The following is a 22,010-nucleotide window of genomic DNA, read 5'->3' as shown; positions in this document are numbered from 1 at the left end:
CAATGAGGTTAATCCGAGGTGCGATTATTGCTAGTTGAAAACTTTACCAATACCCCGCCTTGTGGTCGTGAAATACCGACCGCTATGGCAATTTTTGAACGGCTGTTTAAGCCTAAATATTCTCGCATATCTTACGACTGTCTCAAGTAAAAGAAATTGATGTGAAACATTTCGCTTACTACACTGCATTATTTAATGTCTTTAATACTTGGGTATTTATTGGCTACGTAAATCTTCGAAATCTGGCGATTTGTCGCTAAGTGACTTACACAAGTTCATTGTTGTAGTTTAAAGTGTTACTGAGCGTATTCAAGACTTAAATTTTTATTTTACGCTAGCGGTCGCCCGTGACTACATCGACTGCAAACGCGGCCTTGCGGATAGACAGACAAACAATTTTAAAAATTGTTTTTGCGTTATCAGCAACATCACGAAATGTGACATATTTTCGGTGTATATAAACATTCTTAGATTACTTATATTCAGAGTATTATAGAAAAGGGTTATAATTTAGGTGGACAGCGTGTGCGGCGCGGCGTCGTCCCGCTACGTGCGCGACATCTGCGAGACTGTGTGCGAGGAGCTGGCGCGGCTGGCAGCGTGCGCGCCCGCCCGGAGCCGCGCCGCCGCTTTCCAGGCGCGCCTCGAGTACTCTCTGCTGCGTCTCGCCGTCGCCGACCATCTCACCAGGAAGGCGGAGTTAGTTGCACACATGTTCACAACTATTCTGTGTTGTATCATTTTGTTTTCTTTTTTTATAGTGTAACTATGAAATAATTCATGTTAGTTCAGTCATAGAATATGAGTAATTTATGCGACTTACTCAATGTGTTTGTTTATTTATTTTTTAGTTTATTGTAACGTTAAAATTTTTTGTACCTTTTGCTGTTAATGTATTAATAATAAACAATATTGATATTTGCAGAAACTATTTAATGGAGGCTCTCGCCGGCTTGCCTCCTTTGGACAACGAAGAAGACAAAAAGTGAGTGTAAAAAAAGTAAAAAAATTGTCACTAGAATTAATATAATTTACAATATTTTGTATGAATTAATCCGAAACATATTTTTTAGGAGATTGGATAATATTATTCAAGGATTCAAAAAAAGGATGGAGCTACAACTGACCAGCCTGAACTGCAACATGGAGACTGTTTAGTGTGTACTTACGAAATCCATGTCTAACACTATTTCTTATTTAACTAGTCTGTAATCTAATAGTAAATATAAATTCGTATTTATTTAAAAATATTATATTTAAAATACGATAATGAATCAATAAATCATAATGTTAGGTATAAGATATTAAAGTATTTGTTATAAAAAGCATTTTCTCTTCATTCCTCTCTCGATATATTCAAGTAACTCTGAAAATTATTAAGTCAAATGTAAATAAAAATGTAAATTAATTAAAATGTTTGTCCGTAACCTCGACCTAATGGGTAGGCTACTGATGCTCCAATCTCTGAACGCTATTGGAAATACAAATATTGAATTTTCCAATAGCGTTCAGTCTGTTACCTCTTTAGCCAGTTTATGCAACATGGCCGCCATGGCGGGTCCGGTCTCTGCGACCATTTTGCGGAAGTATCCCTTCTTGTTCTGTAGCAGCACGTGCGGGTGCTCGTATTCCATGAGGCGACCGGCGTCTAATACTAATATCTGTATCAAAATGTATAATAGTTACTACATATATAAAAAATAAAATTAAGGGAAGGTAGCTGATAAGCTGGCATTTAAAATAGGCTATTTTTTCTGCGCTGTAGAAGTCACGGTATCGAGAAAATGACGTTAGGAAAACGTATATCGCAAATATTCGTTATTGACCCTCTGATGACGTAGATAGTAACTTTATCAGAGTCAATGACGGTGTTGAGCCTGTGCGCGATGGTGAGCACGGTGCAGCGCTGGAAGTGCAGGCGGATGGCGGTCTGTATGAGGGCGTCTGTCTGCGCGTCCACGTTGGCGGTGGCCTCGTCCAGCAGCAGCACGCGCTCGTCGCGCACGATGGCCCGCGCCAGGCACACCAGCTGCCGCTCTCCCACGCTGAAGTTGCATCCGCTCTCTGACACTTCCTTATATAGTGCCTCTGGAATGGTATACATTTGTCACAGTACTAAAACGCAATATTCCAAAAATAGTCTTAATTTGCATTCTATGACTGCTGTAGTTTCGGAATGATGTGTCAGGTACTTAAGGCTTATCATAGAGCATGTTCCTTATCTATACGTGGTGTGTAAATGTCAGATGCATGGCATGACGCCGTCTCCTAGAAACTAGGCTACTTAAAAGGATGGAACGCGTAGGGAAAGCGTGAAATATTCGTTTTATAAAATAACAACTATACCAACGCCTTCTTCAGCTTTAAGAAGCTCAACATTATTGAGAGCTTTTAACAGGGTCTCATCTGAGAACTCGTCGAAAGGATCTAGATTTTTCCTCATAGTTCCGCTAAATAATACTGGTTCCTATAAAATTAAAAATTTATGCGATTTAAAATCTCAAGGTTAAATTAACTTTATGTATCGTTTATTTTACCTGTGGTATAATAGATATTTTTTCTCTTAAATCGTGTAGACCGATTGTGGATATGTCTACACCATCTATTATAATAGTGCCGTCTAAATACGCCAGTCTGAACAGCGCTTGAATAATGGAAGATTTGCCTGCTCCAGTTCTACCAACTATGCCTATCTGTAAGCAACACTTACACTAATTAAACACTTTTTATTTAAGTAATTGCTTTAGTCGCCCTCAGTCGATTTAACTGATTTCTTAAACCTTTGTTTAGTACGCTGAGGGTCTTTATTAGCCACCTTATGTCTATGTTAGACGGTAGGCGTAATGTTAGGTAGACGGAATAGGATGTAGATAACATTACAGTGGGTAATTAAAATATATTTACAATGCGAATGAAATTATACAACATTAGTTACCTTTTCCTGAGGTTGTACGTTGAATTGCAGTTTATGAAGTACGTAATTACCATCGGGAGTATATTTTAAACTTAAATTGTCAAAGGTTATCGCTCCCTCTGGAGGCCAGTCCGCGGGCGGCGCTTTTTCTGGATCCTGGTTATGAAAATGTGTTTCACACACACCATAAAATAAAAATATATTTACATTTTACAACTTTGTATTTTACTTAAACTGAACGTTATATGAGTAGTAAATGACTAACACTTCTCAAAGCGGCCTCTTGCGGAAGCTTCGTGTATTCGAGAACTCTTTCGACGCTCGTCATTTGGTTCTCCATCTCTGCGGACTGGCGCATTCCCCACTGGAACACGCCCGTCAGTGATATAGACTGAGTTATCACAAGACCAACGTTGCTACCTTCGTTATCTAAAAGTAAGATATTACAAATCGTAATAGTACACATTACAAAGTTTTAAATTTATATATGTCTTTAATAGACTCATATATTTTACCAGTTTTCATCAAGCAGCTAAACGTGACACAGACGATGAACAAGAGACAGATGATGTCGAGAAAGTATCCGAAGGCGCGGCTGCAGGTGATGAAGAGGTACCAAGCGGCGCTGTGCAAGTCTTGGTGATGGTCGAACTCCTGCGTCAACAGACCCTCCGCGCCGAACGAACGTATCGTCGCCAGGCCCAACACGGTCGCGTTCACGTGTCCGAACACGGGACTACGGGCTAGTGAACGAATCTGCCTGTAGTTTTTTTGTTGTGTCCATAGGTAAGATCAATAAATTAATATATAATATTATTAGTCAATCTTTGTGTTACCGAAGTGATAATTTAGGCCTAGGATGTTATGATTAATTGCAGAGGCCAATCTTTGTTGAAGCATGAAGGGTATTGTATATCATAAATGGGTCCATTCTTATTCTTCAGAGTACTTACTGATTCCTTCTAGACGTTTTATAGCGCTGGTCGTACGAACGTATATGATACGAAATATATAGAAAATAATCAATGACGTCGTAATAGGTATTAACATTGTTATATCAGTCATCAAAATAACTACTATTACACCGGCCAGGTTCAGTATTATCTGGAAATTAGAGTAGTCAATAAAACACAAGATAAATCAACTCATGTTCTACATCAAAAAATATTGTGGCTTAAAATATAATTGTAATGCATTGCGTTTCTTAATAATCTGCTACTTTACTTGAAAACAATCGAGCATAGCTTGTGGTAGTAGTTCGTCTATGGACCCCATGTCTTTGCTGAAACGATTCAAAATTCTACCCGATGGATTTGAGTGGAAGAAGCTCATTGGAGATTGTGACACACAGTCAAACATTTGGTCGTGTAACCTGTAAAGTTTATTTAATTATGGAAACCGTAATTAATTGCTGAGCTTAAGCTTAAAATTATAGAGGTAAAATCTGGAAAAGCAATAAAGAAAATTTGACTAGAATTTAGAGAACTTTTCGGCCGTGGAATTCTGTCTGACCTAGCCTTTTGGCGAATTGTTTCTATGGTAAAAGACTAATACTAACTTTATAGAAGACTTCATGCAAAGCGAGAAGAACATGAAGGCTCGACAGAGGGCTACAGCCACGGTAGCTATGGTGAGAATGCCAAAGATGATGACGTAGTGTCTACGGTACAAGCCGCCTTGAGACCATAACAACTGATCGATAGACGAGTCCCCCGTTAGATGGTCTTCGATTTGACTCCTGCACATAAGATACAGTTATTAAAAAATCCTTTTTACCTCTGGACTAAACAATATTCTTACCATTTACTAATCCAGAAGTCACTAGCACTTGCAAAAAACTGCGCTAAAAGAAACAATATGCCAGCGATGAAAACATAAAAGTAAGTAGTGCCGGCTAAAAAGTATTCTTGATAAACCGAACTGCGGACGCGTCCTATAGCTTGTGCCTCCGCTTCTGGCTTTTGATCCTGGAAATGTATAGAAATTTTAAGGTTATTGATATTATCATGGTTTCGTCTTTGGTTTCCCTTTGTAGAAGCTATAACCTAGAAATACATTTTTGTTAATTGGATGTTATAATGCCAAAGGTAATTTAATGGCCTAGGGATATTCGAACATTTCCTTCTTCGTGAAATAGGATTATATTTAATAGTATACTAGTATTACTAACAGCAACGCTAGTATCCAGGATGATGGACCAGTTTCGTCTCGACAAGCTGACCGCGCTCGCCTGCAGCATGGACTGGCTGGTTAGGTTCGGCACAGAATCGTCCTCCCGCACCTCGCGCGTCTTATCTTGCATTAGCTGAATTATGGCCAGTTCCTGTTCCTAAATTATGTTTAAGATTTATTGTAAAACACCTATCAGGTCTTGTGGAGGGAATGTATGTTACTTAGAAATGTAAAACAAGTTATATGTTTCTACATAAGATAATTACGTTCAAATCTTCAAAACCACCTTCCGCGAGTATCTTGCCTTTATCCATTATTATAATTTGATCGACAGATTTTATGAATTGTATTTGATGCGTGACCAGTACGACCGTTTTACTTGCCAGATACCTAAGAATAAGCCATTTTGAAAGCATTGAATAATATTAATTTAAAATTTTGCACTCAGTAGGTTTACCTTTTAATGCATTTTTCAAAAATATGCCTCGCAACTTGTGTATCCACTGCAGATAATGGATCGTCTAACAGATATATATCAGCCTGGAAATAAACTAAATCCTAGTTTTCAAGAATCTTGTAACACGCGTGTTCTACATTTATGATTTTAAGTACCTCTTTGTAAACAGCTCTAGCTAAATTTATCCTAGCTCTTTGTCCACCACTTAGTGACACTCCTCGTTCTCCGACCACAGTTTTGTCACCGTGAGGAAAGAGTGATATGTCCCTCTCTAACGCGCACACTTTACAAACCTCCATGTATCGGGATTTTTGGAACGGCTGACCGAATAGAATGTTTTGACGTACAGAACCTATAGGAAAGTGCAATTATTTTTAATTGAAAAGATGATATTTTACCTACGCTTCTTGCAGAATCATGACATTAATCTTAGAAGACGAGCAGTAGACCAAAAGACTAGTCTAGATTAAGATCAGTAGTACTCTAACGTTAGTACATACAATCAATTATATTTTTTGATTGAAAATAATTTGAATTTGCGTTTCGTTGTAATAATGAAAACTAGACAAAGATACTGGGATGCCTTTTATCCGCATTGTATTTTTCTAAACGCAGTATTTAATATTAACTTACCTACAAAGAGCCAGGGATCCTGGCAGGCGTAACTGAGGGTGCCATTGACATGAACACTGCCTCGCGAGGTTGGCAGTTCGCTCAGCATCATGTGTAATAGCGTTGACTTGCCGGAACCAACCGCGCCTATTATAGTTGTCAGTGATCCCGACATGATCTACGCAAGAGTGAAGCAAGAATGCACAATCTTTTGCACAAATTATGCACAATGTTTTGTTTGTTTTGTTTTAATTTTTCTGTTGCTTACATTAAAAGAAATATCTTCAACATCTTCTTCATTAGATGATTTAATCCAACGGCTAAACGCGTTTTCAAATTTAATTATAATTTCTTCCTTTATCGAATGTTCGCCTGTTTAATGATTTCAATTTAATATTTAGGTAGGTACACATATTATAAATATTTATTTTAGTATGAAAAAAAAATGATAACTGATTGTACTATTACGAAAGTTATGAATAGAAATGTAAAAAAACGTAATGTTATAGAGAGTAGTGAAAAAACGCGATACTTTTATCTTTTGGAACTCCTTTAGAAGTACTAGGTTCCGGTAGATGTCTCACAGGTGAATATCTTCTTTTTATTTCTACTGGATCAACTAGAAATAAAAAGTTATGCTTAATGTCATCACTACCTATTCGGTAATATTTATTTTTAAATTAAATACTTGAAATGGTAACTCTTTTCTTGGGTTTCTTATCTTGTGTGGTTGTGTCGGCGACTAGTTGTTCGCGAGGTGGAAGGTCACACTCCTCGCTCAATAAGAAATCTCTAATCCTCTGTATTGCAACATGCATTTCAGCTATCTGCAATCGAAAATTTTACCGCAAGTCTTAAAACTTTTACTAAGAATTACTGTTGTCTCTACTTTTGAAAAATAATGAGAAGGACAACAATACGTTTCGGTACAGACATTTTGCGCAATGGAACCTCACGGTTAGTCTTTTCATAGCGAACAAGAGTCTTGTATTGTTCATACTTTTCTGGGCCGTTCTAACTAATTCCTAATTTTCTATTCCAAACATTTTTTAACTTTGTTATTCTTACTTGTCCGACAGCTTGAGGGAAGAATAATGTCATTGTTTGTCTCATAATGTTGTAGTAGCAGGTGAGGAAGAACACGTTCTCAACAGTGATGCGGTTCACATATGTGACGTAAAGAAGCACCGTGACGAAGATGCTGAACCGCGCGGTGAACATGATGAAGGACATTATCAGACCGCGAATGTATGACGTCATTTTGATGCAGCGGATTTCTTGGCTATATTGAAACAATGTGTTGTAAGCATAACTATAGAACTTCCTCGTACACGTATATAATCAATGCTGCGATCGATAATAGTCTAGATTTCGTTATATTTCAAAGTTAAACGGTTCAACTAGTGACACAACAGAGTTATTTATTTCAAGTAGTTAGTATATTTTTGCGTGTATAAGAAAGTAACATACCGTCTAACGGTGTCTATTATCTTTCTAAAAGGCATTTCCCACGTGTACATTTTTATCACTTCGATTCCCATTACAATTTCTTTCATTAATTTAACTCTTTCGTCAGATTTGAAAGCTGTCTCGTTTCTGTAATATGCAGTTGCAACTCCGAGACATACTGAAATGTTTATTAGATTGATATTCAATTTTCATAGCTAATTGTGCTCACAATATGAATTATGAATTACGGCAGTGTGACGACCACTTGAATAAAAAAAATATTATCAAAGCTTTTTTATGGTATAAGGTGGCAAACGAGTAAGCGGCCACCTGAATGCGCCAAAAATAACAAAGTGACCGCTATTCATAGAAATCCGCATTTGCAGATGCTTTGCATGTCTTTGATGGACAGGGGAGGGAATCCACAGAAAGGGGATATTCCCTAGTCGTTCCCTTTTCTCCGTTACGGTCCCATTCCTTATAATAAAAAGGAAGAAAGGTGAATAGGACTAATATTAGGCCTTCAGTGCGTACATTTAATACACCGGCCGAGACGGACCATTCGTGATGTTGTTGGCTCTACTACTGTTAGTACGACAAATTAGTATCTCACTTTGAAAAGGCACGACTGCAATTACAATGAGAGCCCCATATACCGCTGATATTCCCATTTCTCTATACAGGTACACTGTCATTAGCTGGAATATTGAAAAATTGACTAATTTAACTAAAATGCTGTAAAATGAAATTGGCGCGGTTTTAAATACAAAAATAGAACAGTAATTACTGGCAGCAAAGACTAGATAATATGCCAAAAAGTTCCTTTCTGACCTTGGCAACGTTATAACTGCACTATGATATTAAGTAGAAATCGCTCTCGCGAAAAAAAAATAACAAACAATGAATAACTAAATTGTATATCACCATTGTTTCAACTGGACCTATCCAAAGATAATGAATAAAAGAGGGACCGGTGTCAAATCTGTTGACGTCGTTCGCCATGAGGTTGACAACAAGACCCGCGCTGTTCTCTGACATTGATTGCAGACTCACTTTTAAAGACTGAAATTAAATAGAGGACAATTCAATTAAGAAGTTTGCGACATCTACAGAGCCAAGATAAGAAGAATCAGATATAACTATATAACACATATTAGACCCCAAGGTATTTCTTCTTGCTTAACGTTTGGGTTTGATGTTCAAATAAGAAATCAATACTAAATTTTGATGACCACAAAAGACTACAAACAAAGGAATTCCATTAAAACAGTGTCATACCTTTCTATAAATAAGACTACACACACCGACTCTCATTTTCATGCCGAGATGTGTGACACCCATCATGAAAGGATGGGCGACCATGACATTAGCGGTGCTACAAAAGACCACACCGAAGGCAAAGAACACCGCCTCACCCCACAGCACGCCGCTCTCCTTGTCATAGTACGAGAACAACCGGGAGAAATATGTTGAATCCACTCTGCAAATATTTATCTTACATTTCATTGCTGACTACTATTATTTCATAGTTGAATTCAGAGTCTTTGTTTCTACAAAAAATAAATAAAAGTAACTTAAAAAGGATCAAAATTTTAAGCACTGAATTGTTATTCAATTGTAGCACTCTATATAGCTTTATCCAAATGTTTGATAATTTTTTTTTAGACATTTTTGCACCAGTTTTTATTTATGGCAGTGTTTTTATTTAACACACATAATTCACCATTTGCTTTAAAGGTAGATTTAAAAATAAATATAAACAATATTATTACGAAATTACATAAAATTGCTTCAAATTGTTTATGCTGCTTACGTGCTATTGTATAAATCTTGAGCTGGACTGTAATAACGCAGTAATAGGCCCAGAAACAGCGGCTGTTGTAATCTATTACAGAACAAAACAATATGAAATATTTCAAAAACGTAACATATTAATGTAGGTATACAAATTACATAAAATTCCAGGAATGCAATATGAACTTTGTTTTTTGTTTTTTAATTATTTGTTGTTTAATTATTCGTCAAAAAATTAAAAAAAAATATTTAAGAATCACCTAACACGTAATATGTAGTTATTTGCAACCAAGTATGTTTTTAATGTTTGCTCTGACTACCATCGCAAAATATGCTGAATATACCTAATTAAAAATTCCATAGCTGCCAATATCAATCCATACAGCATAAGTTCCGCGCCGAACACCTTCGTCAGCACTCTCCATAGACTAGGTTTGATGTTTTCACCACCTTCGCGAAAGTTCTCAAGTTCACGATCCCAGGCCTTTTGCATCGCATCACCTGTAAAATAATTTAATGATTTTGGGAAAACACTTTACAAATAAATATTTCAATATACGCACCTAAAATATCCGATTGATGCTCAGGTAAAGGCGCATATAAATCATTATCTCGGATATCTCGACTGTATCCAAGTTTGAATGTTTCTAGAGTCCATCTAAAACAATGGAGATCTTACTCTTACTAATATAAATTCGAAAGTTTAGATAGATGGATGTTTGTGAAAAGGTATCTCTAGAACGGCTTAGCGGATCTTGGTAAACATATAGGCTACTGATTAACTTTTCTTTCATTCCCAGACAGAGACACGGGCGACAGTTAGTACTTAATATTCGCAGCAACCTGTGATAACATTATTCATTGCCTGTCCAATAATCACGTGTGTAACCGTAAGATACTTAGATTATGAATTTATATTCGTATGTTAGGACCTACCCGAAAGTTAGCACTGAAAATAGATTCGCTTTATATCTAGGGTTTATTTTTCTCCTCTGCTTCGGACCGGTGTCCATATTTTAGGTATATTTTAGTAGAATGGTGTTTATTAAAAGGAACCGATGTCTTGAAAATTAATAAATTCATGTTGGTCGTGCAAATTCTGTGCAGTTAGTAGTAAACAATAACATATTTGAATTAGGTCAAAGACAAGAAGACATAATTTATCTATAGGAAAAAAGTGACAACATAGTCACTTATCATTTTCTAGAGTTTATTGTTTACAATGGTTTTATATTAATTAAACTTCAATTTCATGATAAGTACGTGACTATTAATTTAAATATTTGTCTCATAAAGATATTAATAATAAACCTTTAAGTTTTTTTTACATTCCTGATTAACCATTCGACTTCCAAATTAAATTCTTCGCCAAGTATATCTGTTTTAGATATTTGATAAAGAAAGAATTAGCATAGAAGTAATTGCCAACCAGTTCCAGTGATTTTCTTTTCCATAAATGGTGATGCTCGTACTATCCCAGCAAGAATAAGTGCGTCTATATTGTTAAATAAGAATGATTAAAATAATGTTGATTATTAAAACCATATAACTAATATTCTATGATTTGTAATAGGGTTATACAAGCTCGTAAAATTAAGTAATAGAAATATTTAGCAATTATTTTAATCTATAAAAACGCCTGTCGTTTATTGAAAATTAAAGTTTAGAACCATGAGTCGATTATTTATGGTAGTTTTGTTCGTTGGGGCATTTTTGGGTGTACGTTTTTAAATTATTCTTTAATTTTCTGCTTATTGCATGTACAATTATTAATTTCTTTTTTTTATTTACAGGTGGCTTTAGGTCAATGTTTGCGTTATCCACAATACGTGTCTTTGGACCCGGCTTCGTCTGTTTCTACTCCAGCGGATGTGAACACGTTGCTTCAACTAGCATCTCTCATGAACAAAATCGAAGGAGAAAGAACTGAGCGATTTAACACTGATGATATCATTACCAAATTAATCGATGCGCTGATTCTAGTCGCTACGAAAAATAAATGCTCAACCAACGGAAAAGATTTAATCAGCGTGGAGCTTGGTTCTACTGATCTATTAAGTATTCTGTAAATTATTCATACATAGATGGTGAATAGTTTTGGAAGATTTAGAATTATGTTTTTTTTTCGATTTTAAGTTTTCATGTAATTACTATATAAAAAATTGTTAAGAATAAAATATGTTTACAATAATATTTTTTTAATTCGTCTTCTGTCTTTACCAAGCAGTAACCTATCCAGCGATTTCTTATAACTTATATTTTATTTTTTATTATCATAAAGTAAGATTTAGCTGTGGGCATATGATCATAACGTAAATTGGCTTACTTTGTGTCACAGTTGTTAATGTAACCATCCATAATTATAATGTTGATTTCTTTGTTACTATTTATTTCATTCCGCTTAAAGTCTCAGGTGCACTTTATCTGAATTGTTTGACACAATACGTGACTATTCTAATATTTTAAATAACTAAGAGGGATCCGCATGAACCAAATGTTAATTGCGTCGAACAGAAAATACTGAACCCTTAATAAACAGCGGTAAATTTATAATTGAATTTGATAAATTGTAATTTAAAGAATAGTATTTCGTAATGTCGGATGTATATAAAAGAAGTATTTCAAGAGCAGCATCATTACTAACGGAGCTAAAATGGCGTTATTATATGCACTAAGTTTTGCTTTGGTTGTACTTCTATCAGGGGTAAGTCATTGTGAAATAACACATTTTTTTTTAAATTCTTTATCATACTGGTATCCCAGACCAATAGCATAAATGTTGATGCTTTTCTTTCCACGTAATAGGAGTTCTAGTACGAGCTGTGTTCTTCATGTCTACCTTTATTTTCAGACTTCCTTTAATACAGTAGACAAAATTATGAGCACCAAAATAATATTAATTTTGTTACTCTAGCTTTGCTTTTGTTCCTAGATGCAGGAAGCCCAATCTCTGACCCGTAGGTCTTGGTCATCGTGCAACTATGACGATTTGAACGTACTTCTTACCCTCGCAAGAGCTCTCGATGAAACCGAAAATTCGAGATTGTCATGCAGAAGTAATATCGACGTCGAAGAAATTATTATGAAATTAATCAACGCTCTGGTATACACGACTGTTAGCAACACCAAAAATGGAAGCAGTGGTGGAAGCCGTAATTCTGACGAAGCTCTTATCGATTTAGACTTGCTCAACCCTAACGACCCCGACAACGTACTTAAACTAGACCTTGCGAAACAAAAACTGCTTGGTCTTGGATTAGGTAATAAAAATACTGACTGAAATATTATTATTAATACAATAGTTAAACAATATTACGTGCAATAGATTAATAACACTCGCATGGTGTGGTATTTGGACATTTTAAAACTTTTGTAATTCTATCACATTTATTCTAAGCAATGTTATATAACCATTCTAAGCATCGAAGGTTAATAATATTAAAGCTTGATTAAAGTTGTTTGGTCAGTAATAATCTAATTTGTATGAGCGTCCATGATAATATGCTACTATCCTGCATTAATGTTAATCTAATAAACAATTTTAAATTATTATTTTTTTATTTATCACAATTTCTTCGTGATAACATTCCTATCAGTCGGTTTTAACTATACATGCAATACCTGGTTATTTTTAAATTATTAGAATTAAAACATAGCGTTGTCGATAATAATGATTTTAAAGAAATAAAAAAATGTAAATAAAAATTAATAATATAGGTATTGACGATTACAATAAATGGGGAAATGGCGCCTGTTTATTTTTGCAAACATAAAAAGAAACGTATTTTAAATGACAGTAATAAATGTCAGTTGACAAACAACGGTTGAAATTGACATTAGAAGCAGTTTGAAATTAATTTGTTTTGTTTTCTTTGTTTAGTTAATAAAAAATATACTGCACACTTGTTTAAGAAATGAAGTGTACGACGTGACCATAGTTCTTATTTATTTTTAAGTAGACGTCAAAATGACTTCCGAGGTTGATTTTGTAAAAACAAATGAATTTATACAACGACGAAAGTTGAGGCTACAGCAGGTTATATTTTTCCTCTATACCATTTAAATAGCTAAAGATATACAAAATCTAATAAAGCTTTGGTTTGTACATTATTTTTAGGTTCGGGAACAATCAAAAGATATTGCTAAGAAAATTCGACAGCGTGCTAAAGTAGAAACTTTACGGCAAGGGATAGACGTTGATGCACAGAAAAAAAAGCAGTACCTTGAATGTCAAAAGCAATTTGTGGATAAATTGCAAGAAATTTATGTCAAAGGTTTAGAGGATGTGGGCAAAGGTCATAGGAATGCATCAAAACAACTTCAACAAGGTAAGGAGCGTTTTGACCAGTTTGATCATTTGCATGTATGTTGTATATTATATTTCTATGTTATATTACTTTATCCAGTAACAGATTGCTCTATTACTTAGTTTTCCCTGTTTATATATAAATACAAGTAGGTGAAATAATTGAAGATACCTAGACATGTAGTTTATGGCCGTACCTATTTATATATATATTTGTATCAAAGCTATTCTAAAAGGAGATTCAAACATTAACATTGTTCTCCCATGTTAGGTTTTGAGAAGAAGGTTGACAAGTCAAAATTAAGGGGTAAAGAAGCAGTGGCTGAAGTTAGACGAAGAAAGCAAGAACTATTAGATAAGAAAAAAGAACTGTTAGATAGAAAACTGCTTGCTAGGTATGTTTGGTGTTTACTATCTTAACTTAAAAAATTACTAAAAAAATATTTGAAATGAAAACTGATTTTCTTTTCCTTTTAGGGAAGTGGCTAATGAATTAAGTAGAGAAAAATCTAATGTTGTTGCTAAAACTCTAATAACAGGAAAGGAGTCCAATTTTGCAGCCGACAATAACGATCCAGAGAATGATAATATTCAAAGAAACATACTTGAACCCATAGAAAAGGTTGATATGGGAACACAGTTAAATTTAAATGAACCAACTAATGGTTACCAGACAGATATACCAGAACTATTGTTACCAGAGAATGAAACTATAAGAGAACCGGTTGATGTACCAGAGAAGCTCGAAATAAAGAGACCTAATCTTTTTGCACTCAGTGAAGAAATGCCATCTAGTTTGCGAGGTGGTCCAGTAAATACTCCTCAGTTCCAACAAATGAAGTCAGCGGTAAATTTGGTTTCTGAACATATACAAAACAGACACCTCCGCCTACGAGAAACAGAGGCAAGACTAAATAAGAGGCAAGATGAGGAGTTGCGGAACATTAAACAGACCATAATGCAAACCAGAGCATCAAAGTCGAAAGGTAATCCCTCTGACAATGTGTGCCAAGTCCTGGACAATCAGGCTATCTCTGTTCCATCATGGAGAGACGAGCGGAATTGTAAATATTGTGTCAAAACTTGTGTCAAATCTGCTATCCCCCCTATCAATAGCAGAAGATTCAAATCAATTATTAATTCATCTATTAATAGGAATATCATGTCTGCAAGGTCACCCAAAAAATATTTTCCAATGCACAAATTAGAACAAAGTGCATTTGCTACTAATAACTCCTACTCAAGGAGCTTCAAACAGCCAGGTGATATAGTGTAATTACTGAAGTATTAAAAAGTAAAGTGTGGTTTGTTTCACTAGTTCTGTAAAAGTTTGAAAAAATTCAATATTGTAAATTAATTAGATTAGACTAATGTAAAGCCAACATACTGGATATATACACAGTAGCTAAAACTTTAGTACTTGACTTGGTAATAGCATTTATTTTCTATTACAAAATTGTACTATATAAAGTTGACCTTGTAATGTTAAAGTTATACTTTTTTCTAATTTTATTATAGTGTTATATTTTATATGGTCTGCATTTCACACCAACTATGAAGAATTTATTAGAATATGTATTTTTTCTTTCAGTTAATGGTATTATCAAAGATAATTGTGCCAGTACGAATTCTGTAGATACCGCACAAAAAGGTTCAGTGACAATGTACAATCATCTGACCAAGGATAGCAGAACTATGCTCACTAATGATGATGATTTAGTAATTAGAGAGGAACATTTTGATGATGATGCATTTACAAAGGCAAGAAAGGAAGATACAAATGATAATATCAAACAAAAAGAATTCCGCAACAAGATAGCAGAAAGAAGGAATAAAGTTGCAGTGACTAAAGACAATGTTGATAAAGAATATAGAGATACTTTAGCATTTTTGAATTCATTACCTAAAGATATGTCTGATAAACCCATTGTAAGTATTCCATTGTGCCTGGATAAGCAAGAAAGTCCGGTTAGAGGGAAACCTCTATAAAATAGAAAACTCTTGCTTATGCAGGCTCGACTGTATTAGATTATTAATTAAATGTAATAATTATGATTTTTAAAACTAGCGAGCACATCTTGGTTATGTTTTTAAATGTATTGTTTTACAGAGAAATGCATTTATGGATGAAAATCGACAGCAACAATTGAAGGAAAAACGGGAACAGAAATTAAGAGATGAATATAGAAATGTAGAGAAACAATGTAGAGGACATCACAAGTGTAGGGTAATGTTAAATATATTCATTAATTATATAACTACTTCAGTCTTACTAATATTATAAATGGGAAGGTTTGAATGGATGGATGGATGTTTGTTTGAAGGCATCTCCAGAACTGAAGAACAATCTTGATGAAATTACTCATACATATAGAATAAAGTCTGGAAGAACACATAGGCTACTAATTATGCTTTTTTTTAATTCGAAGTCGAAGTGGCGGGCGATTGATATAAAATTTGTATAGAGTCCCAGTAAAATGACCCTATTTTGTGCAATTATATAAAAATTATATTCTGTTGCTTTACAAATTCAGTATTTTAATTGCTTATTAAAAAACTTGACTTTGTTTTAACAAGTAACATTATACTATTTTTCTTTCCGTAGCATGTCAAATGTTGTCAGAGTAGTTCAAAATCAGCGATAAATAAAAACGAGGATTCAAATGATGATTCTCAGTACACATGGGTACCGGTGCCTGAAATATCAAAGACACAAAGTATTGATGATGTCACAAACAAACATGGTAACACTGTTAAGTTTAGTAACAAAAATGACTACCATGAATATAGATCAAGTCGGAAACATTCACCACCAACTAAAGATGTACCGATCAAATCGAAAGTATCAAGTAGATATGTTGAAACTGCAATTATCAAGGAATTAGGTGATGAGACAACTGATTGTTCATCAATAACATCGGATACTACGACGTCGGAAAATTTTGCACTAAACAGAAGAAATAAAAAGGATATCTTAGAAGAATTGGAGCCAAAGTTAACTGATGCTGATAGGATTATTATTTACAAAATATTAAATTCTAAAAATGACAAAAAGAAAAAATGCTCTAAAACTAAATTGGATGATAAAGTAAGGAGTGAAAAAGAGAGCGTTGAATGTGAAAATGTTGCTCGTGAAAAATGTACGCAAAAAGCTGACGATACTAATATGAAAAGCAAGACATCGTTTGATCAACTCACTGAAGGTAAGTTTTTTTAAATAAAAAAATAAATAAATTTTCTTTACTATAATATTCTAGCAAACATTTGTCTGCAATTATTTTATAATTTCATTGCCATTAGAAAGAGATTTAATTTCTATTTTTAAAATCTTGTGTTATATTGATTTAAAAATATTTCAGGAATCTACAAAGCAGTAAATAAAAATGGGTAAGTTTGCATGACATTTATTTGATTTACCAATGATTTCTGAGACCAAAATCTCTGTGTGACATATCATCATCATTGTCATTATCTTTAACAAAACAGAGATAACAATATGTTTGAAATGGAAATTTTGATCTCAGAAACCTACAGTTAGTATAATAGATTTCCTAAAACTAATGCTTTCCTCCAGTCAGGTTTATACTAAAATGAGTATTTACACATCTAATTCTGAAGAATGGTATTTGCCCGGGGAAAAATTTCCATGGTGGTAAATATTAACACATAATAACATATACAATATTGCATAGAAATGAGGTTTTTTTTATTTTAGAAATATTGAGTCGATACTAGAAATGTATGTACTTTTTCATTATCAAGATATTACTAGCATAATTGTTGTAATTGTGTACTTGTAGGGTATTTTTAATTAGTGATCAGTTTCACTGTGTCCTGTAGCCTTAAAAACTGTACTAATTTTTACTTGTGTTTTTTACTAAGAGTTATAGGAGAATAGCTGTTTTTTTTTATTGACATAAGGTTTTTAATATATCTACTTGTGTGTGTCTTTTACTTAGAGTCATCAGATGATATTTGTAATTTTTTTTATATTGACTAATTGGTTTTTGGTAAATCAACTTGTGTCAGTGGGTTATTTAAAATGTGTTAACATTCATATTTGCAGGGACAATTTGACTTCATTGCAAGTCTGTGACCCAAGCTCATCGGACAAGGATCTCCAGCAGGGAGATGGAGTGCGTCAGTGTTCATGTGTTAGATTGCATTGTCAAGGTATTACTTTCTGTAAAATATGAGCTTGTCCTTATTTATGATGCGTGAGTTTTTTACATAATAAAAGTAGTCATATTAGATCTCTGGATATATACAAAGTTGGTAAATATTATTTTTAATATATGTATTTTTTTAATATTTTGTTCTAGATGTCCATTCTCGGAATGTTCCGACCGAGACAGTTACAACTGAAAGGTAAAATTTGTGTTTAAAAAATTATTAAATAGACATAAAATCATTTTAATAAGTTTTTATGCCTTTAGATGTTTTTTTTTTTAATTTGTCCTTTTTCAGACCTGTTTGTAAATGCCAATTTACAATGAATACGAATAATGCAGAAGGACAAACGATTCACTATCCCTCAGCTGCTACTTCAACTACGTCTCTCAAAATTGGCGAACCTGTTGCACCTATGGCGAACAATGGTTGTCTAAAAGTTATTGACGACGTGTGCCAAGAGAATGGAAAGTTTTATGTTGGAACCACAGGCTACCTCAAAGATGAAGCTTACGAAGTAGTTATACAGCTCAGGAAAAAAGAAAATGCAAATGGTATTAACAACGCTCAAGAAGAGAAACCTAAAAATCAGGAAGAAGATAATAAAAATACAAAGAATACCAATTTTCCTACGCCAAATCCTACCCCAAAAGTAGATGTTAATGAAAATGCAGTTCATCAAGTTACTAAGCCACATACAGAGGAACCAACTAGTCCGTTGATAGTAACATCTCCCAAAACAACGGACACAATTCCAGCAAAAAGCCCTCAGAAATCAAAATCAGTCAGTCAAGATGAACAAACAGATAATAGTGTATCTGCTAATAATCCAACTTCATGCAAAATCACTAAAAAAGCTACTTCGACGTACACACAGACGAGTTCTCCAATTCACAAACCAATTTTCATGCATATGAGTTCAACATCAACTGCCTATATGAGTCCTCCAGACATTATAATGCCTAGGTTCTCTAAACGAGATTACGACGCGTCTTACGATGAAACATATGATTCAATTAAGGAATCACATAATTCTATGTCTTATAAAAATTTTAAAAGTTGTAAATGCAAACATGGTCAGAGAAGAAAAAAAACAACACATCAAAGTGAACCTGTAACTAACAGCAAGAAATTAAATTATCAAGTTGAAGACGTATTTACATCTAATAATATAAGTAGTGCTGGTGAATTAAGTGATGCTTGTTGTAAAAATTCTAAAACAACTACGGATAGTGTTTATTCAAGAATCTGTTGTGCGTGTAGCAAGTCAAAAACCTGTCACAAACATAAAAAGGAAGCAAATGCAACTAAAACTTGTAATCATCGTAAATCAATGTCATTACGCGATGTACCGAGTAAGCATGTTAAATATTCCAAAACTAATGTATCGAAAAGAAAAATTAAAACTCCATTGAATCCCTTAATTAAAGAATATGTTAATAAATTATTAGAACTTAATAAAGAGGGCATGAAAGCTATCGAAATAATAAACGAGGAATGCAGTTCTGTACCAACACCGAGCAGTTCCATTATAAATGACAATCTTAATCTAAAAGGCAAATCATTAGTTGAGAAAAAAATATCATTAGAACAAATTAAAAATATTCTGAAGGAGAAAATTATCAATGATCTCAAACTTAAGGATGATATAAACGAGGCAGAACTCCCCAAAAGTGCTAATGATCAAGTAAACAAACATTCAAAATTGCACACAAAATTACATAAACGAAAACAACTACACAAAGTTAAATCATTAAATATTTCTAAAAAGGTTTCTACAACAAATGAATGTAAAAATTATTTACATGAAATTCAATCCTCTAAGTCGAACACAACATCTTCATCTTATAAAACCGATACCAGTGATCAGCCAAATTGTATAATGTCTAAAAACTGTAATAAAAAAGGTGAAAAAAAATCGACACAGCCACATAAAACAATGATGGGCGCACAAGACCAGAAACCTGCGTATGATAATAAAATTACAAATGGTTCGGTGCCGCTTCGATGCAGATCTGATATTCCTCCTTCCTCAGATTCAGAAAATACAATTAAAAACAAACATCATGATAAAATACACATCCCGCCTTCTACCACATCGACACAAACTAATGTTTTTGTTTCCGAAGACAATCTCGTTAAAGTTGCTGAAGGTAAGCTTCAGAATATGGAAAAAATTGCAGATCTTACTGAAAAATGTACCAAACGTTTATCAAATCTTGCCAAGGTGCTAGAAGAAGTAAGACGAAACAAGTCGTTATTTTATAGTCAAATAACATCATCTGACTCTACCTCGGACTCGGAGGCTGAAAGAAACAGAAAAAAATGTACAGAAAAACCTTTATCTCCGGCCATTATTGTTTCTGAGATTCACAAACCCTCTGCCTCGATAGAAGAGAAGGAAAATAATATGGACAGTAATACATTTACCCCGTTACTTTCGGATATTCCAAAACCAGTAAACTTCTCAAGTCCTCTGTCTGAAACTGACTCTATGACCACACTTGCTTCTAGCAAAGAAAGTTTAAATATAGAAAATCCTCACAATAGACCGAAGTCGAAACCGCCGCCAGCATTATCTAGAATTTATTTCAAAAATGAACAAGAACATATAATTCCCCATGAATTGTCGACGGTGCTGGAAGTAGATTCGCCTATGAGTTTAAAAGTAAAAAGTCAATCGCGCAACGATATTAATGCTGATGTTATATCTAATGCTTCAGTCAAAAGTGTTGACAATATTAATACTGAACAAGGACGTAAGAGCGCTTTAAATATTTCACCTCCTACTTCGAGAATGGAATGCCTCGAAACAGATTCATTAAAAGCCACGATGAGTGCATCAAAAAAACTTCCCAAAACTACAAATTTGAATGGTGATTCTTCAGACAATTCGAAATTACCTATGATGGACATGAATCAATTTAACGAAATTATGCTAAAACCGTTTATCAGTATTAAAGAATTCACTAAGAAAAAAAAATTAGAAAACGGTGACTCATCCAATTTGGACGATCATTTAAAAGAAATTTTAACGAATGACGACTTGAGTTCGTTGCATTCCGAGAATAGTTTACCGGATGTTATAGCAGAATTATTAAAGAGAAAAATAATTAACGAACCTTTTAAATTTGACACAGCGTCTAATGTGAATACGAGTACCACATCAGAATCCTCAATATCTTTGTTAGCTTTGACAAATTCACACAAAGATAAGAAAAGGACAACTACTTTACATCAAGGCAAAAAAAACATTATAGAGACTTCTGATACATTGAGCATCTCGTCAAATCCAGATTTGGAAAATGCATTCCAAAAATTAGGTATGGGCTGGGCTTCTTCTACGCTCAAGAAAACTAAAGAACGGCTTGCCCTCTCGTCGTCATCAAATACTTCCAGCTCGAGTGGACCTCAAACTCGAAGTAAAATTGGTAGTATCCCTCAGTCAAACGCTGATTACATATTAGCTCTACAACATATCAATGCAACAGGACGAAGCTCGAAAGACGGTGACCCGTCCAAAAATGTACAACAGCAAACATCTTTGTCCAATTCTATGACTGTTAAAGAATTTCTTACCAATCAACTTGCCAAGAAAATAACTTTTTTAAATCCGTCTTCTAAAGATTTAACCGACCAAGAATTTATTTCTTTATACGAGACTAAGATGCCTGAAGAAATGAAGAAAATAGTAGAACACAATCAATCTGGCAACAGCGTAGGGAATTGCACCAGCAACAGAGCACGGACATCGACACCTGTACAAATATTTAGATCAATGACGTATAATTCCACTTCCAGTTCGAACACTTCGAACGGCTTGTTCAGTAACGCTGATGACTTGTCGTCTGTAAAGGTTACATCAAATTCCATTCGAAATCATTCCACTTCTGACAAAGATGACTTGACCATTCCAAATTATATTTTAAAAGTTACTAAAGGACAATCTGATTGTAGTAAAAGTGATTAGTTGACGTTGTATAAATATACAAGATTACTTTTTGAAATTAATTAATTATTGTAGCTTAAATATGTTAATATTGTTTTCTTGCAAGATTTATATGTATGTTATTAATAAATTACAATTATTTATTGATGTCATTGTTTTATTACTCATTCACTATAAAATATGATTG

The 22,010-nt window shown here is 34.1% G+C and overlaps 3 protein-coding genes across 3 annotated transcripts in view; 2 read left to right on the top strand and 1 right to left on the bottom strand.

The window, feature by feature from the left end:
• Sec5 (exocyst complex component secretory 5) overlaps window positions 1–1,257 on the top strand; it is a 7,861-nt gene extending 6,604 nt beyond the window's left edge. Inside the window, exons 15-17 of the mRNA XM_013311618.1 lie at window positions 515–699; window positions 926–985; window positions 1,074–1,257. Coding sequence (XP_013167072.1) covers window positions 515–699; window positions 926–985; window positions 1,074–1,158 — 330 coding nt within the window. The 3' untranslated portion in view covers window positions 1,159–1,257. The remainder of the gene's footprint in view (window positions 1–514; window positions 700–925; window positions 986–1,073) is intronic.
• Window positions 1,258–1,282: 25 nt separating this feature from the next.
• LOC106117346 (probable multidrug resistance-associated protein lethal(2)03659) lies at window positions 1,283–10,474 on the bottom strand. The gene is made up of 29 exons (XM_013311617.1): window positions 10,335–10,474; window positions 9,962–10,056; window positions 9,743–9,899; window positions 9,418–9,489; window positions 8,883–9,084; window positions 8,529–8,666; window positions 8,218–8,302; window positions 7,626–7,782; window positions 7,224–7,437; window positions 6,844–6,982; window positions 6,688–6,774; window positions 6,424–6,527; window positions 6,177–6,333; window positions 5,699–5,895; window positions 5,544–5,626; window positions 5,353–5,476; window positions 5,085–5,243; window positions 4,715–4,881; window positions 4,473–4,652; window positions 4,139–4,286; window positions 3,868–4,018; window positions 3,430–3,657; window positions 3,180–3,343; window positions 2,936–3,070; window positions 2,538–2,693; window positions 2,347–2,467; window positions 1,850–2,088; window positions 1,521–1,661; window positions 1,283–1,366 (listed from the first exon to the last, which is right to left on the bottom strand). Exons 1-29 carry the CDS (start codon window positions 10,409–10,411, stop codon window positions 1,337–1,339), a joined length of 4,107 nt encoding a protein of 1,368 aa, XP_013167071.1. The 5' UTR covers window positions 10,412–10,474; the 3' UTR covers window positions 1,283–1,336.
• Window positions 10,475–13,227: 2,753 nt separating this feature from the next.
• ana1 (anastral spindle 1) lies at window positions 13,228–21,923 on the top strand. The gene is made up of 12 exons (XM_013310963.1): window positions 13,228–13,434; window positions 13,516–13,726; window positions 13,976–14,099; window positions 14,182–14,966; window positions 15,296–15,633; window positions 15,815–15,931; window positions 16,310–16,907; window positions 17,064–17,091; window positions 17,279–17,356; window positions 17,771–17,877; window positions 18,027–18,073; window positions 18,128–21,923. Exons 1-12 carry the CDS (start codon window positions 13,366–13,368, stop codon window positions 21,842–21,844), a joined length of 6,219 nt encoding a protein of 2,072 aa, XP_013166417.1. The 5' UTR covers window positions 13,228–13,365; the 3' UTR covers window positions 21,845–21,923.
• Window positions 21,924–22,010: the final 87 nt, after the last annotated feature.

The sequence above is a fragment of the Papilio xuthus genome, unplaced genomic scaffold (assembly GCF_000836235.2).
Source record: "Papilio xuthus unplaced genomic scaffold, Pxut_1.1 DF827680.1, whole genome shotgun sequence".
In the NCBI taxonomy this organism is placed as follows: domain Eukaryota; kingdom Metazoa; phylum Arthropoda; class Insecta; order Lepidoptera; family Papilionidae; genus Papilio; species Papilio xuthus.
This window is presented reverse-complemented; position numbering and strand designations above follow the sequence as displayed.

What these genes read in the sequence shown, in the direction of transcription:
- LOC106117346 (XM_013311617.1), bottom strand. Translation starts at nt 10,411, where the DNA reads ATGGACACCGGTCCGAAGCAGAGGAGAAAAATAAACCCTAGATATAAA. An exon ending in GAAAAGAGTTACCATTTCAA is followed by an intron (nt 6,775 to 6,843) that starts GTATTTAATTTA and finishes TTTTATTTCTAG; the next exon opens with TTGATCCAGTAGAAATAAAA. An exon ending in GGATCCCTGGCTCTTTGTAG is followed by an intron (nt 5,896 to 6,176) that starts GTAAGTTAATAT and finishes ACTTTCCTATAG; the next exon opens with GTTCTGTACGTCAAAACATT.
- ana1 (XM_013310963.1), top strand. Translation starts at nt 13,366, where the DNA reads ATGACTTCCGAGGTTGATTTTGTAAAAACAAATGAATTTATACAACGA. An exon ending in GAAAGTTGAGGCTACAGCAG is followed by an intron (nt 13,435 to 13,515) that starts GTTATATTTTTC and finishes CATTATTTTTAG; the next exon opens with GTTCGGGAACAATCAAAAGA. An exon ending in ATATGTCTGATAAACCCATT is followed by an intron (nt 15,634 to 15,814) that starts GTAAGTATTCCA and finishes ATTGTTTTACAG; the next exon opens with AGAAATGCATTTATGGATGA.